General features: G+C 45.2%; 1 protein-coding gene across 1 annotated transcript in view; it reads left to right on the top strand.

The window, feature by feature from the left end:
- The window catches only part of LMOD1 (leiomodin 1), a 140,740-nt gene that overhangs the window by 98,574 nt on the left and 24,772 nt on the right, over positions 1 to 17,394 (top strand). The window contains exon 2 of the mRNA XM_069633576.1: positions 8,393 to 9,874. Within this exon, the coding sequence (XP_069489677.1) occupies positions 8,393 to 9,874 (1,482 nt within the window). The remainder of the gene's footprint in view (positions 1 to 8,392; positions 9,875 to 17,394) is intronic.

Below are 17,394 nucleotides of genomic sequence, written 5' to 3'. Positions count from 1 at the left end.
CTAACATGCTCACCAATATAGAAACCACAAGCCACTATCCCACCCATGCTTACCATTATCGATGCAGATCAGTGCCACTCGAACCCTGAATATGGCTAAATCTGGCGTAAAAAGAAAAAAAGCCTTTCAATTAATCACCATCAGATTTCCCGGAGGGTCCGATTCAATGACACCGCAAGATTTGGTGTGTTTGCAAGTGTAGAAATAGATCTCTTTCCTTCCTGGAAACATTGGGACTGCCAATAATGCTTTGAAATTAGTGACTAGAGTTGGGACCAATCGTTACCGTCGATTTCTTCAAATACCATTTCACCTAATGAGACTTCACCGAATCCATTTCACCGAAAATAGTAGGGGAAATGGGATAAGTGTAATGCATAATAGGTGGGGTGTGGGGTAAGGGTATAAGTTAGGGTAGGGATGTGTGAGAGGGCATGCGGGGGACTCCCCCTGCATTAAAAAAAAGTACAACAAGTAAAAAGTAGATTTCGTTTTTCGGTGAAACGGATTTGGTGAAATGTCCATTAGGTGAAATATTTTTGAAGAAATCACATACATCCGGGGCAAACAGACTTAAGTATACATTCACCACAATAACATACCTGTATAAGCAACTGGAAATAATACTTTAGTTACGGATATTACGGTGGAAAAAGAACAACATGCATGGATTGATGTCTGTCACGACTTCGAGCGCAGAGGTATCTCAGCTGTGTCCCATCAGAGGACACCTCTGGTTTAAATTCTAAAAGGTGCTTGAAGTTGTAATGCCTCACTTGGAGGAACATTTGGCCAATATGTGTGAACTATTTATTTCTCAAAACTGAGCCTTTTTGTGATATCGAGTGAGAAATAAAATGTTGTTTGAATTGCTAAATATACTGTCTTTAGGGAAGCAGCATGCTGAGGGTAAATGGATAAACACTTTTTCTACATGTTTAAAATTCCCAATTGCCCCACAAATCATCAAAGAGCTCTCTCTCTCTCTCTCTCTCTCTCTCTCTCTCCCTCTCTCTCTCTCTCTCTCTCTCTCTCTCTCTCTCCCCCCCACTCTCTCTCTCCCTCTCTCTCTCTCTCTCTCTCTCCTGGAACCTTTCCAGCATTCATCAAGATAGCCCCAGTACTAGCTACCCTCAAGTTGCTCTTCAAACATCTGAAGTGTCCTGCCAACCACTGGACTGTTTCTCTCCTGCCCCTCTATTCTAAAATCCTAGAATGTATCATCTTTAATGGCTTCACTATCTGTCTTACAACTATTGATCTCTTTGACGGTCTACGTTCTAGCTTCAGCAGCTGCCTTCTGCTGAGACCGCCGAGATCCATTTCTCCGCTTAGCTCACCACTCCAAGATCTCCTCTATCCTCAAACTCCCAGACCAGCATTATCCAGCCTCTCAGATGCCAGATAGTTTGCCTACAACTCCCACCAGCCCCAGGCAGAATGGTCAATGGTGAGGGATCATAGGAGTTGAGGGAAAAGATTGTCTGGAGGGTGACAGGTTTTCCTCCTCTGCCCTTGTTCTATCTGCTCCCTTTGATACAGCTGATCACCACCATTTCCTACATGCTCGCTTTACCCTCAGAATCCAGGCTTCTCCTCTCAACTCGATCGGCCATTCCTTCTTTATTTCTTGTAATTTCCACCCTCCAAACTCCGGAAGAAGTCACTCTGACAATATGCTGTCATTTTTTACTCTTACCTTTCTTTCTCTATTTCTTGTCATTTTGGCCCTATAAACTCTGAATGAAATCACTGGGACAATACACTGTCATTTACAACTCTTATATTTCCTTTTCTAATTCATCCTAATTTGGGCCCGCCTGATCCTACAGTGCAGGGGAAGAAAGGTCCACAAGATAAGTGTGAGGTAGGCAGCTGGAAGGGCTCAAGGGGTACAGGCCCATCCTAATGTGGGCCCCCCTGATCCTACACCTCTTTATTTCTGTATTGGGTATTTATAATGGACCTATACACTGTGTGTTGCAAGGCGCAATAAGACAAAGGGGCTGGGGGGACAGGTATGACAGAATCAAAAAACTGTCCTACGAGCTTTGTGACATTCGCAATGTGCAAGTGCAGTAAACAAGAAGTGCGGGGAGGGTGGAAGTGCCGGTCAGGGCGGAGGGCCTGTGAGAAAGCAAGTGCCAGGGAAGGCAAGGTGGACAGAGCCATGAGAGTGCAGAGAGTGCAGGGGAAGAAAGGTCCACATGATAAGTGTGAGGTGGGCAGCTGAAAGGGCTCAAGGGGTGCAGGCCCAGTCAGGCTAGTGCAGGGGGAGGGGGCCCGTATGGGCAAGTGCAGGTTTGGTGGGGGGCAGGCAAGACAAGTGCAGGGTAGACTGCCCTCGAGAATCTGAAGGAACCATGCAGCCATTCAAGAGGCAGACAGAGAAATTACCAGGGGAGGAGGAGAGGGAAAGAGGAAGAGAAAAGGAAGGTCTTGAGAAGCTTCCAAAACTTAAGGAGATCCGGCTCAAGTCTTAGAGGGGCAGGGAGGCCATTCCAGAGGGAGGCACCTGCGTAGGAGAGATATCTACCCTCCTCTTTGCTTGTAAAAGCGTCTGATCTGCAGCGAGTTGGAGCTAGAAGACAGAAGGGCTCTAGCAGGAAAGTATTTAGGGAGAGAGAGTTGGATGAAGCGGGGTCCCAGGCCCCAGAAAGCCTTGTGGTTGATGCAGAGGGTCTTGAACGTAATCCTTGCAGCCACAGGGAGCCAGTGAAGAGGTTTTAGGGCTGGAGAGATGCAGTGCCTGGGCTTGAGGACAAGGCTACATCTTGCAGACCTTTTCTGGAGTTGAAGGGGGCAAAGGGAGGAGTTAGGCAGCTTGAGGAAGAGGCTGTTGCATTAGTCCAGCCTGGAGAGGAGCAGAGCTCTGGAGACATTGAGTTTCTGGGGGTCCAAGACGAAAGGGAGAATGCCTCTGAGGAGAAAGTGGTTCTTCTTGGCAAGGTCCGTGATGTGAGGGTAGAAAGAGAGAGAGGAGTCGACGATGACACCAAGGTTTCTTGCCTCACAGGAGAGTGAGGGGAGGTGGCCCATGGAGGCCAGCCAGAGTGTGGGAGGGAAGGGGGAGCAGGGGTCTCAATTAGAAGGGTCTCTTGTCTTACTGGCATTAATGCAGAGATCGTTAGCAGTGCTCCTTGCCTGAATATCAGACAGGCAGTCGGGAATGAGAGAGGAAGAGGCAGAGGAGGTAAGCTTGTAGGAGAGCTGTGTGTCATCCACATAACACTGGAGGTTAGGAGAGAAGGTGGTTATCAAATGGGCTAGAGAAGCAAGGTAGATGTTGAAAAGCCAAGGTGAGAGTATAGAGTCCTGGGGGACACAGCAGGTGGAGAGTGAGATGGAGGAGAGAAAAGGGCAGAGTTGAACCTGGGAAGGTCGGTTGGTGAGGAAGGTCAACCAGTCCAGAGCCAGATCTGTGATGGGAATGGTATCACAAAGCCGATTTATAAGGGTGGGGTGATTGACCATATGAAAGGCAGAGAAAGGTGAAGAAGGATGAGAACAGAAGGAGAGTTGGAATTCAGATTAAAGAGCAAGTCATCACAGGTGTTCAGGAGTGCAGTTTCCATGACTCTGGCATCTCTGAAGCCAGACTGGTGGTTGTGAAGACAACCAACAGGTTCAGTGTGGTGGATGAGCTGGGAGATGGCCAGCTTCTCCAAGAGTTTGCCCAGGAAGGGGAATGGAGATAGGGCAGTGCTTTACGGGACAGGAAGGGTCGGCAGAAGGCTTTTTGAGGAGAGGGTGCACAAGGGTTGCTTGAGGAGGGAGGGGAAGGATCTATTGACAAAGGAGTGGTTGCAGAAATCAGTCAAGGCTGGAGCAAGGGAGACAATGTTGTCCTTGATACTTGTAGAGGAGCATGGTAGCACCTTTTTGGTTGACACTTTCATAGATCGGACTTGTCTAGTAACCTCAGCAGGTGATATGGGGGAGAAAGAGGATAGTAGGATAAGAGAGGGGCCAAGGGAGGCCAGAGAGTGGATGAGGGAGAGCGAGTGGTGTAGAGGAGAGTGAGGACAGGATGTCCTGAGTTTTAGTGATGAAGTGAGAGGCCAATACAGTGCAGAGGGCCAGTGAAGGCAGAGGAGAAATGGCAATTGCAGTAGGATTGGCAAGTTCCTTGCAGAATTTGTAAAGTTCAGCCGTGTTGTTAGTGGCCCCATAGACGTGGGCTTAGATAAAGCCCTCTTCTTCGAGCAGATGGAGAGTCTGTATTGCTGATGCAGCAGGCGGCAGGCCAGTTTGTCAGAGGATGCGCTTGAAGCATGCCACTTCCTCTCCCAATACGGGGTCTGTACCGCTAGGTTCTTGGCCTAAAACTCTGGACACTCAACACCTCCAACCTTGGGAAACATATTCCCTCATTCTGGTTCTCCTACAACATTTCTCCAGATGATGCCCACCTTTTACTCTCCTTCCTCCTTCACCTCTGACCTCCTTCTGCCTCTTTGACATTTGTCAATGGATGGTTCACAGATCTCTTACGCTCATCTCCTCTACAACATAAGTCATGTGTCAAATCAAGAAGAACTTTACTTTGCAAAACCTCTTCATAAAAGTACACGTAAAGATCATGTAACATGAATAGTATAACATATAAAACAATGCAACGTTAAAGTGAAATCAAATGAGCAGCAGCAGTGAAGTTTAAGAACATCCTCAAAATTAAAGAACATGTTCCACCAACATAATCTCAATTAGGTGGCTGTTGTGATGTTTGATTGTTGTTCTGTCCTGCTGGCCTTCTGTGTATGCTGAGAGAATGTTAGTACTTGGAGTGATTCATAGCTCAGGAGAATGTTGATGAGTGTTTGCTGGTGAGTATTCTGACAGTGTCAATTGGGGGCCTGAGCTGGTGTGCTAGAGGATGGTCGGTGGGTGGGTGGCCTGGCCCTATGTATATAACTGTAGAGTAACTGTGACTACTGAACTGTACATATGTAAATAAAGCTTACTTTCTTCTTCATGCTAAAGTGCCTCACAGCTGATCTGTGCTTGGGCGCGATGTGCACGGCCATGGTCATACATGCAGGTTACAACATACTGTGCAGGGATTCCACCCTCAACCATCACATGACTGGCACTCATCACATGACTGCTGCCCATGGACAGCTTTGCTTCAACATCAATACCCTCTCACTACTGAGCCATTGGAAGGTGATGTTCTAATTTCCAAACTCTGTTTAAAGTCATCAGTATCGGCCCAATATGTCTCTGTCTTTTTGTGTGAGAGCCTCTTTGACAGGTGCACATTTGCAAGAGCCACCTCAGCCGTTGCTGACAGCTTCCTGTCCAGAAAGAACAAAATGATATCTTCCATTTTTTTTTTACAAAGACAGCTATTAAAAAAGAAAAAAATGAAATTATTTAATTGCAATGACATTGTAAACTGGGTCTTTTTTAATAACTTTACAGTGTTCGTTTCTAATGATAAATAGCAGTATATAGTGTAGTCGTGACACCAATTTTACAGAGCAAAGTATGTTATTAAAACTTAGAATAACCATACAAATTATTTTCTGATAGACGGTTATTATTCCAAAATTGACATTCTGGTGTATTCCTATTATACTTTTTCGAAATACCCCTATGAAGAAGGGGAAGGGGAAGGGGGCAAATAACACTAGTGAGGGTTCCAGCCTGTTTTGCTTGTAATCAAAGAGTATGCTGGGAGTGACCACAGATATTTGTATTTGGCAAATATGTCTTAGATAAAAAGGTTTGTATTCTTTAATCATTATGTACATAATAAATATTGTCTTGGCGCTCATTTACGTTTTCAGAAAACTCACCTTAAAATTAACATTTTTATAAGCCATATCCTGAGTTTAAACTCAGGGATCAAGTGTAATTCGTTTTCGTTGGCACCCAGCAGGTTTACTTTGCCTTGGTCTACAGTCCTCTTTTTTGTTAATTCAGCATTCTCTCTAAACACGCTAAGGTGCTACCTTAATTATTTGGCATACCTTTGTCATTTGTATTGCTGCTTCTAATGCCCCTCCCCCCCCCCCGCTCCCCTCTCCTATCTCCCTTTACCCAAACACCTCTCGCACTCCCTTAAGGCTTGCAATACTCTTTGTCATGTATCTTAAGCGTCAAGACTTCACAGCCACTGTAGCCAGGTACAACTTTCTCATCATCTAAAAGACAACTTCCCTCTTACCTATCAATCACCCAAAACCTATATCCATCCTGGTCCTTAGCTGCCTTGACTTCGGCTCAAGTATCCTACTTAGGCTCCCTACCTACTCTATTGCTGCTCTTGATAGAGCCATCAAATTTGCCACACAAACCCTGTACAATCTACCCACCACCCCCTCTATGTTCAACACCACCACAATGCTTGCGGGTGATAACATATGCTGGCTATAATTAATCCGCTTCAAACGTTGTCTCCTTGTCTTCAAAGCTATTCATGGCTGTGCTCTATATATCCAGCTACTCTCCTTCATGATCCCCACTGCCTGGCATCCTCCACAATATGCCTGTTCCCTGCCCCCCTTCTATACCCTCTCATATCAGCGCCTTCTCCCTCCTTGCCACCCTTCATTGAGACTCCCATCCACTTGACATTAAAACACATTCAACTTAGGCTTCACCCCTTTGCCTTGTTGGAGCACTTAACATAACTCCCCAATCTCTGCTGATCTCCCACCATGGCTATTCCTACCACGCACCATTTTTCTCCCCTCCACGCCCGATCAGATTCCATACTGTGTTTTGTACTAGGTCTAAGTACAAGATCAACTTCAATCCCATCAACTAATTTTCCAAATAATTGATGCATTCATTCTTGTGTGGTTCATCTGGCATCTCGCTCCAGAACTCACCAGGCCCTGTTGTAAAACTCTGTAAATGTTTCAGTTCAAGGCACATGTCCTCTTCAATAAATAAATGCAAACCAGGAGCATGGGGCCAATCACACAACAATCTAACATGCACTCTCCCTCTCTCTCTCTTACCTTCTCTCTCACCCTCCCTCTCTCTCACACTATACATGCTCTTTCCTTCTCTCTGTCTCCCCCTTCTCTCTGTCTCATACACTTTCTCTATACATGCTCGTTCTCTCCCCCTCTGTCTCCCATACTCTGTCTCACTTTGTGTCATATCCCTGTCTCTTTCTGTGTGAGTCAGGGTTGTATAGCTGTGTTCATGTTTGCTAGAGCCACACCAGCTGTTGCTGGCATATGAGATGGAAGAAATAAAATAGCTATCTTTGGGTAAGTTGAAGGAAGCATGGGCTCTACTTTTTCAAAAGCAGCTATTAAAAAATAAAAAGGGTAATATTTTATTGTACTAATATCACAGACTGGCTTTTGACAAATGTTTTAAAATGTTTATAATTAATGCTCACTTCATGTATATTTGCATTTGTATATCAATTAATTTTTAGAGCGATTGACGCCTAAGAGCTTCACTGATTAAACAAAGGGTACAATAAATATGAACATGTTAAAGAAACAAAACCAACACATCAGTGTCAAAGAAGATGGGTTTTGAGGAGTGTTTTAAAACGGGGAAAAGGGGATAAAGAACGTAGAGAGAGAGGAAGAGAGCGCTAATGGTTGAGCGCAAGCAAAGTAAAAGAGTGGAATCAAGATGGCGCACAAGGGAAACAGTGAGTAGTTACGAGAAAAGATTATGGGGAACAAAGAGAACGGGCTGGGGCATAGAAGGAAGTTAAAGAAGAAAAATAAGGAGGATCAAGGCCGTAGATACATTTAAAAATGGTACATAGGAAATTGAAAGGGGGAAGAGCTTCAAAAGCTAGCCATTGCAAAGAATGCAGAGTGGAAGTGAGCTTCAAAAGCTAGCCATTGCAAAGAATGCAGAGTGGAAGTGAGCTTCAAAAGCTAGCAATTGCAAAGAGTGCAGAGTGGAAGTGAGCTTCAAAAGCTAGCAATTGCAAAGAATGCAGAGTGGAAATGATACAGTCGCTGGGGCAAAGTGGGTAGGCTACACGGATCAATAAATGATAGACCGAGCAAAGAGGAGCAAGGTTAGATGATGGAAGACCGAAGAGGAGCGAAGGGCACTACAAAAGCCTAGAGAAAACTAGAGAGGGGATGAGGAGTTTGGATGCAGAGAAAGGGAGGAACAGACATGCGTTCTGCATGTTAAACAGTTGATAATGGCAAGAACTGGAAATAGAAGAGATATGAGAGGAGAAGGAAAGTGAGGAATCAAGAATGACGCTAAGATTATGGGCTGAGGTACAAATAGAAAGAGAAGAGGGAGAAGGTGACCGAGGGAGGGGGAGTGGGAGGGGAATGGTAGGAGTATGTATTGTAAACTTGAGTGAAGCATATTAGCAAAACAAAGATTAGCATTCAATTGCTGCAAATCGCTTTCTAATTGAGATGTTCTGGCTCATTTTCTTTAGGATGGCAAAAAAGCAGACTCAGCGAAGGATACCAAGCATATCGAGGAGAGGAGCAAAGAGCCTCGATCCAAAGACTTAGACAGGAAACAGAAAACCGACTTAGGTAGTGAGAAGAAAAAGGAGGAAGGTAGCACACGTACCAGTGGCAAAGAAAAGGAGGAACAAAAAATAAATGATAAACCAACGGAAAAGCTTGATACAGAAAGAGGACGGTCCAGAAAAGCAGGGGACAAAGCAATTACTGAAGGTAACCATGCTGCCTCTATTGATAATGAGAAGCCTACAGCTAGAAAAGGCATAGATGACAAGATACAGAAGATCACCAACAAGACAGAAAAACCTATAGAGAAAAAGGAGCCCCAGGGAAATGGTTCGAAGAGCAATGACAAAGAAAAGGCTAAGACTGCCAATGACAAAGACAATGCCAAGAAGACCATTAATGGAAACGCTGAAGCAAAGACACCAGCTCCAAAGGAAGATCAGAAGGATATTGACAAGAAGAAATCTGGTCAACTCAACAAGGAAACTCCTTCGGAAGTTCCGAAGGCAAAGCTCAAAGAGAGTTGTGAAGGCAGCCCGGATGAAGCATCTACTGACAACCTCACAGATCAGAAAAAAGAAGAGGATGCCTCTAGTATCTTTGATGAAGATTTGGAAAAAGTGAAAAACAATGACCCAGACCTAACAGAACTGAATGTCAATAACTCAGACTGTATCACCATAGAAACATTAATGAGCTTCACAGAGGCTTTGGAGTTTAACACCGTGGTCAAGGTCTTTGCGTTGGCCAACACCCGTGCTGATGATCACATAGCACTTGCCATCTCAGCCATGTTAAAGTCAAACAAGACTCTTACCAGCATCAATTTAGACTCAAACCATATAACAGGAAAGGGGATTCTGGCAATTTTTAGAGCTCTGCAACACAACAACACATTAACAGAACTGCGCTTTCATAACCAGAGGCATATCTGCGGAGGAAAGACTGAAATGGAGATTGGCAAGATGTTGAAAGAAAACACAACTTTGTTAAAGTTGGGTTACCACTTTGAGTTGGCTGGACCGCGTATGACTGTAACAAATCTTTTGAGCAGGAACATGGACAAGCAGAGGCAGAAGCGCATGCAGGAACAGAAACAGGCCCAACAAGGGGCAGAGAACAAAAATTGTCTTGAGGTGCCGAAAGTGGTTGGACTACCAAAAGCTTCTCCAAAACCTTCTCCGCAGCCATCTCCAAAGTCTTCTCCTTGGTCTTCTCCAAAAAGTACTCCCAAGAAAGGTGGGATCCCGGCAGTCCCTGCTCCCCCACCACCACCCCCCCTTGCTCCTCTTGCTCCACCTTTGATTAATGAGAACATACGGAATTCACTTTCCCCCGCTTCGCAGAGGAAAATGGTGGAGAAAGTGGGCCCTTCTGAGAAAAACACTCGAGATCAGCTTTTGGATGCCATCCGTTGCAGTAATATCAAAAAACTCAAAAAGGTGAGTATGCATTTTAAGGGTGCTGAGGGTGGTTTTAGTGCAATCAGTTACTTATGTGATCATTGTAAAAAGAGGGATAGTTTTGTGAACCAAAGGGGGGCATGAGGTGAAAATGCATTGGTTTTGTGTGCTGCTTTTGGCAATGAAATATAGTCCTTTTACTCTGAATAAGGTGATTTGTAGTTGTGAGAAGTCCATTTCCTTGACAATTCCTTATGTGCAATGCACTTGATCCCAGTTGACCTCACCTCCCTCATTCCCAAGAGAATACTTGCAGTATTTGGTAGATCATATCATCATGTCCTGCACTTTACATTTGTAGGCAACTGGATTACGAGAGCCTACATGAATGGCTCTTCACAAGTTTTAACTGGTGTGGAAACGGCACTCATAATCATCAGCAGTATTTCAAACTCTCGTCTTTAATCACACACACACACACACACCAGTTGGAGTGGGGACGATGGTGTAGCAAAGGAAGAAACACAAACTCCAGTTACAGCATTGTTCCACTCCAGCAATACTGCCAACCTCCCAGTTTATGCTGTAAGAGGCAGCATGAAAACAGAAGTGAGCAGGACCAGGGAAGCACATTAATTCAGAATACTTCTGCACATGCTATCTGGTCCTCATCACAGATGTGAGCGAAAGCACGATATTTCCACATACATTGACAGACCACTCTCCGGTCCTCCTTGAGCTGACACCATTTGACATAGAATATACCACTCACAACTGGAGGATACCCCCTGCTCTACTGAAAGACGACACAATGATAGAACCACTCAGAATTGAAATAATAGACTTTTTTGAGTGCAAAACACAGGCTCGGTAAAATCAAATATAATGATCTGGGAAACTTTCAAAGTCTGGCTCACGGGACAATTGATGGCACACACACATGGATCGCTGAGAGAGATACCCAACGCCTTCTTCATTAACCACAAGGGCTAACTTATTCCAAGATGGCCACTGTTTGAATACGTCGTACTTTGCTTCCTGCAATCTTCACCAGATCGTGGATTGGCTGCCTCTTGCCATTTCCACCAATCAGTATCGCCGGCAGGCTAACGCTGGCCCTCCTCGAAGGCACTCGAGGAAGGCTCACTGCCTGTCCAAACTTGTCTCGGGCCAACAGAGGCCAGGAACTCTGCCAGTTTGTAACCAGACTTGACGCCCTCACCCCATCCGAAGCCTACCCGTTACAGCATCTCTAGATACGTATTTTGCCTATCCCTGAACTCACATGCATTTGAACTCATTTGACCTATGGTACTCCTCCCTAGTGGGCGCCTCACACGCCATAGAACCATTGGCTACTTGATATTAATAATCCCTGATACCATATCACTGCGAACCATCTGCTACCGCTGTAACACTGCCTTATCAATCTGCACTGTGCTGATATGTATTACTGCCATGTATGCTTGCATGAACTATGATTATCCACACATGAAAGCTCCTTCTGTTGGAATGATGTGCCACTGTGAACTCCTCTAGCCTTTTGTAACCCCATACTCGTTACTTCTACACCACCATATTTCTGAACTGTTATGCCTCGCCAATTGGCTAAATGCTGTGTATTACATTGTTGACTATCACCTGATCGCTCCACTAACTCGATCTGATGCAGGCACACCGCATCTGTGTGTACTTAACTATACTGATTGGCCCCGGTGCAATCTCGCACACACCACAGATCCAGTCCACCAACCTGCTTTTGCGAACCTGCTCGATCTATTGAAGACCTATAACTGAACAAATCCGCTTATTTGATGATGAATTGAAGCGCTAGAACGGAATTGCCTTGTTTGATAATGCTCAGATGCGCTAGTATATGCGCTAGTATTGAACTGCCTTTGTTTGCTGATACTTTGAAGCGCTAGAATTGAATTGCTCTGATTGCTGTTCCACTGAAGCGCTATAACTGAACTGCCTTGTTTGATAATGTTCCGATGCGCTCGTATTGAACGGCCTTTGTTTGCTGATACTTTGAAGCGCTTGTATTGAATTGCCTTGATTACGGTTGCATTGAAGTGCTATAACTGAACTGCCTTTGTTTTCTGATGCTCTGAAGCGCTAGAACTGAACCAAACTACCTTGTCTGCTTACATTTTATTGAGGAGCTATAATTACCTGTCTGCATTAGATAGTGAAGCCTGAATTACCTGCTCTCGCCTCTGTAATATTGTGGCACAATAGGACACTGAATCTACATGGCCCCTCCATTCTACCGACCACCAGGAATTAGCAATTATTTATATAATGTATATAACAGGTATTTGCTCAGCCCTACTGAGAGTAATTCTCCAGCTAATCTACTGAACTAGTCAATCAAGCCCAATCTTCACCTCTGCCTCCGCAATTACCCCACAGTCTAACTCTATGACCTACACCCATCAACCCACACCACTCACCCACTCATCTACACTACCAAACATGTCCATCCCCTGCAGTCCCTCTGCCAGAAACCTCAGACTACGTGCCAGGTTACCCAAAATATTCGAAGCCTGTGCCAGGGTCTCCCCCCACACTAAACCTAGCAACTGGACTATACCTGAGCACATAGGCACACCCACCATCCTCCGCACGTACAGACCCACACACAACCCAATTAACACCCATGCCAAGCACAATCCGGACAATCTGGCCACTTTGCTAACTCCTCCTAAGACCATCTCCCCCTCATAAGAGGTGCCCTAATAAGTGCACGCTCCATAGTAGCCCATGCTACAGACATAGCCGACCTTATACTATTAAAAAAACTGGACTTCTTAGCCATCACTGAGTCCTGGCTTCACGCAGCCGCAGGCCCAGCCCTTATGTTAGCCATCCCGGAAGATTACACTATCTTCAGAGCTGACAGAACTGAATCTAGAGGCGGAGGCCTCGCCATAATTGCCAAGACCCACCTAAACATGAGACTTGCCCCATCGGACAACTCCAATTCCTGCAAATCGCTATTAGCTAAACTGCCCACTGCCAATTCCCAAACCCTCACTATCCACCTACTCTACAGATGCCCTGGCCCTCTAGGTTCTTTTGAGGAGGACCTAACAACCATCCTCACTAACAACTTAAAAAACACAACCCAAAGCCTTCTCCTAGGTGATTTTAACCTAGGCTTTAAAGACCCTCAGGCTACACTTATTGACAACACCTTATCTGAGTTAGGATTTGTCCAAAGAGTGACCCTCCCCACCCACAACAAAGGGAGGACTATAATTGTTAGGCCTCCATCACTGCCATCTCCCCCCAGCCCTGGTCTGACCACCATCTCCTTAACCTTTCCCTTGAGGCCTCAACCACGATCACCATCAACAACTCCCTAGCCCCAGCCATCCCCAAGAGAAATAAGAAAAACATTACAGCTGAAAAACTCATCCCCCTTATTCACCCGACCTTGAATTCACTCACAGAATCTTCCAATCCCCACATCATTGTAGATGGATATAACAAAATCATGAGATCGTTCTGCTGAAACTTATAAAAAGCAAGCCTAAAAGACATCTGAACTCATGGTTCTCCCCTTAACTGAAATCTCTCAGACACGAAAACGCAAAAGCGAACAGGCATGGAGACAATCACCCTCAGATAACAATAAGACAAACCACAACAAAATAACTGCCCTCTACAAAAAAGAAATCATAATGGCCAAGCAAGAGACCAACAACTTAAGACTATCGCAAGCTAACGGCAGCATAAAATAATTGTTTACTATCTTCAAAGTGCTGGAAACACAGATCCCAGACACATGTGTGAAAGACAAACAATGGTGTACTAGCATCCAAAATGACCTCTCCAATAAAGTTGCAGGCCTACAAGTCAAAATCAATAACAAGAAAGAATCCCTCCTCTGCACCACCCGTGCAGCCAATATCACCCCTCCCTCTCAAAAACATACACGGAAACCCCTCCCCTTCACTTCAGCTTCTCCAAAGTATCCACGTTAGAGGTTGAAAAAATCATTCTCACCCTTAAACCATCGAACCATCCCCTGCCCCTCACAAATCATCAAAGATGCCGCCAGAGGCCTCTCACCTTCATCACCAAGCTCATCAACTCCTCCTTCTCCTCAGGCACTATCCCCAGCAACCTCAAAGAGTCATGGGTTCTCCCTCTACTCAAAGAACCCTCCTCAGACCTTTCAAAACCCACGAACTACAGACCCATCACCACTTTCTCCTTCCTGCTTAAAATACTACATAATATAGCCTATCTCCAAATACAACAATATTTAGAAAAAAAAACCTCCTGGGAATCCGTCATTAGGGCTTCAGACCACAACATGGGACTGAGACAGCTCTCATTGACCTCAAGGCACAAATTGATACTCTCAGAGACAATGGGAAGACTGCTCTACTACTTCTACTTGGTTTTTCAGCGGCTTTTGATTTAGTAGACCACAAAATACTCTGTAACCACCTAGACTCGGCAGCCCACTTTTTGCAAGAGGCAATCAGCTGGATTCAATCCTTCCTCAACAACAGGTCTATGCGTGTCTTCTCTACTTCAGCTTCCGCTGACCCCATCACCATCACCTGTGGGGTGCCCCAGGGCTCATGCGTCTAACCTACTCTGTACAATGTGCTCACAAAGCCCCTTTTCGATGATCTCGATGATCTCGATGGTCTTGGTATCACCTACACCAACTATGCTGATGATCCCCAGATCCTCATCCCGCTGACGGGAGATTACGACAAGGATTTGGCCTTGGTGAACAAAGTGTACCTCATCATCCAGGCATGGATGGCTTCGCATAGTCTATGCCTGAATGATGACAAGACCGAGTTCATTATCCTTGGCACCACCCTTAATTTAAACAAACTTGATCACAAATACTCAAGCTTCATCATAGACAGTAACTCTATTAATGTAGCCAAAGAAGTTAAAACGCTAGGATTTTATCTTGACGCCACCCTTTCCTTCTGTAAACAGGTCAGCTCCAGGGCCTCCTCCACAGCCTACACTTGTAAATGAATTATAGCAGCTAACCCTTCCTTTGACCCATAGTTGCATTACTCTAGCCAGTGACCTAATTCTAAACTGGATGATTTTAATGCCTTATATGTTGGAGCCAACAAATATGTTAAAAACAAAATCCAGATTTTGCAAAATAATGCTCTCAGAGCAGCTCTGAGCATCTCCAAAAAAGTACATATCTCCAAAACTGGGAGAGCCAACAACTGGCTCACCACAACTGACAAAATCATGCTGAAGGTAGCTTCACTTACTCACAAATGCCTCAATAATGAATCCCCTTGCTACCTTGTAGACAGATTCAAGAGATACACCCCCAACCGATCTAACAGAACAGCAAATTCCAACCTCCTTACAGTGCCTAGATTTAAACGCTCCAAAACTGGAGGTAATATCTTCCAGGTGAAAGCAGCCCAACATTGGAACCCCATGCCACCCACCTTAAGGACAGCCCAAACCTACCATCACTTCAGGTGCAATTACATTCACTGGATAAAGGAAAATGACCGCTAACCTCACCCCGTCCACGCCTTCCCTACGTACATTTTGTAAATTGTTGACAGTGCATCTGCCTCGTACTTGTACCTGTACTACCTATGTATATACTTATTGTAGAGCAATGTAACCAAGCTGGAAATATCCTTGTTGCTCATGCGCCCTGATACCCTTGGGTCGGGCGTGCATTACAAATGAATTAAACAAACAAACAAACAGACAAGAAGGGAGCTGGATCATTCTGAACAGGTGCTGAAAGGCTTAGAAGTCACACACTCTCTAAGCAAAGCTGATGACCAACTACAAAAAATATAGGATCAATTGGGAAAATCCAGGTCACTGGCTGAGCGCGAACTCGTCTATGTAACGCACCCGATGAGAGCCAGAAGATACGGCGAAGGAAACAAGGAGAGCAGATCCATGGCCAATCTCATCAAAGCCAAGCACGGGATGAGGCGCATAACAAGCATAACTGATCAGACAAACTGTCTACAACAAACTATACGCCAATGCAGATACAGCATCCTCCGAGGAGCTAAGCGACTACATGGATTCATTCCCTTTGCCCAAATTAGACAAAACAGACAAGGCAAATTTAGACCTCCCCCTGACCCCCGAGGAGATAGAACAGGCTATCAAGGACCTGCGGGCAGGCAAGACCCCTGGATCCGATGGCATCCCATTGGACCTATACAAGACATTCAAAGCAGAATTTGCTCCCAGGCTACTGGAAATTTGGGAGGTAGCTCTCAGGAAAGGGGCACTGCCTAATTCCATGAAGGAAGCAATAACGGTTCTCCTCAAGCCACACAAGCCTCCTCAAGAGCCCACATCTTATCGCCCCCTATCCCTGATTAACACAGACGCCAAGGTATATGCCAAAGCAATTGCAAACCGCCTTATAACACATGTGAGCAAATTAATTCACCCTGACCAGTCGGGATTTATCTCCACCCGCTCCACCGTGCTAAATCCCTGCAGGTTCTTCGCCATTACCTCTCAACTGGATCCGAAAGCCAAAATGATAGCAGTCACTCTGGATGCTGAAAAAGCTGTATCCTGGAACTATATGTACCTCATCTTAGACAAAATGGCCCAGTGTTTACTAGCTTCATACATGTCTTATATAAAGATCCCAGGGCTATGGTTATAACTAATAAGACCTTATTGGGGTGCTTTGCACTGGGAAGAGGCACCAGATAAGGCTGTACGTTGTCTCCTCTTATATTTGCACTCACCGTAGAGGGTGTGGCAGTGAAACTGAGACACGTACACGCATGAAGGGGTATTCATATCAGGGGACCCCCCAGTTTATCTCACTTTATGCAGACGACACAATGCTTTATATCAGAAATCCATAGGCTAACCTACCCCCGGTGATGCAGGAGATAAAGATGTTCGTGAAATACTCTGAGTACAAAGTTAACCAGGCAAAGTCGGAAATTATTCCTCTCACACCAACCACAGTGCAATCCCGGGCCATCGCACAATTCAGATGGTCTCCTATTTCCGCCCGCTACCTTGGTATTATAATGGCTACAGATAAGCAAACCCTATACACTAACAACTAAGAACCGTATCTAATACTCCTAGAACACAAGCTTAAGGTATGGGATAAACTTCCAATATCCTTATATGGGCAAATAGCGCTACTTAAAATGGTGGTGGTGCGGAAGTTACTATACCTGTTCTGTACATCCCGATATTGCGGTAGACAATTTTTCCAAAAATTACAGAAGTTATCATCCAGCTTTGTCTGGGGGGGGGGGGGTGCGGTGAGGCTCCAGTGGCCCAAGATGTGCAAGAGATACGAAAGGTGCGGGATAGCTGCCCCGGGTTTCCTACTATACCATCACACAGCCCAAGCACATTTTGCAAAATATTGGTCAGACTCCTCAGAACCGTACGTGCATATCCAAGCCGAAACGTTTGCGGCAGCCTCTTTAAGCCTACAGGTTATGCCGTTTGCTAAAGCCAAGAGGGACCTGGGAGGGGTTTAACCCCTCGGGGTTCCACAGTGAGTGCCTGGTCCAAACTGTTTGACA

Source organism: Ambystoma mexicanum, chromosome 13 (genome assembly GCF_040938575.1).
Source record: "Ambystoma mexicanum isolate Mex_15411 chromosome 13, UKY_AmexF1_1, whole genome shotgun sequence".
NCBI lineage: Eukaryota > Metazoa > Chordata > Amphibia > Caudata > Ambystomatidae > Ambystoma > Ambystoma mexicanum.
This window is presented reverse-complemented; position numbering and strand designations above follow the sequence as displayed.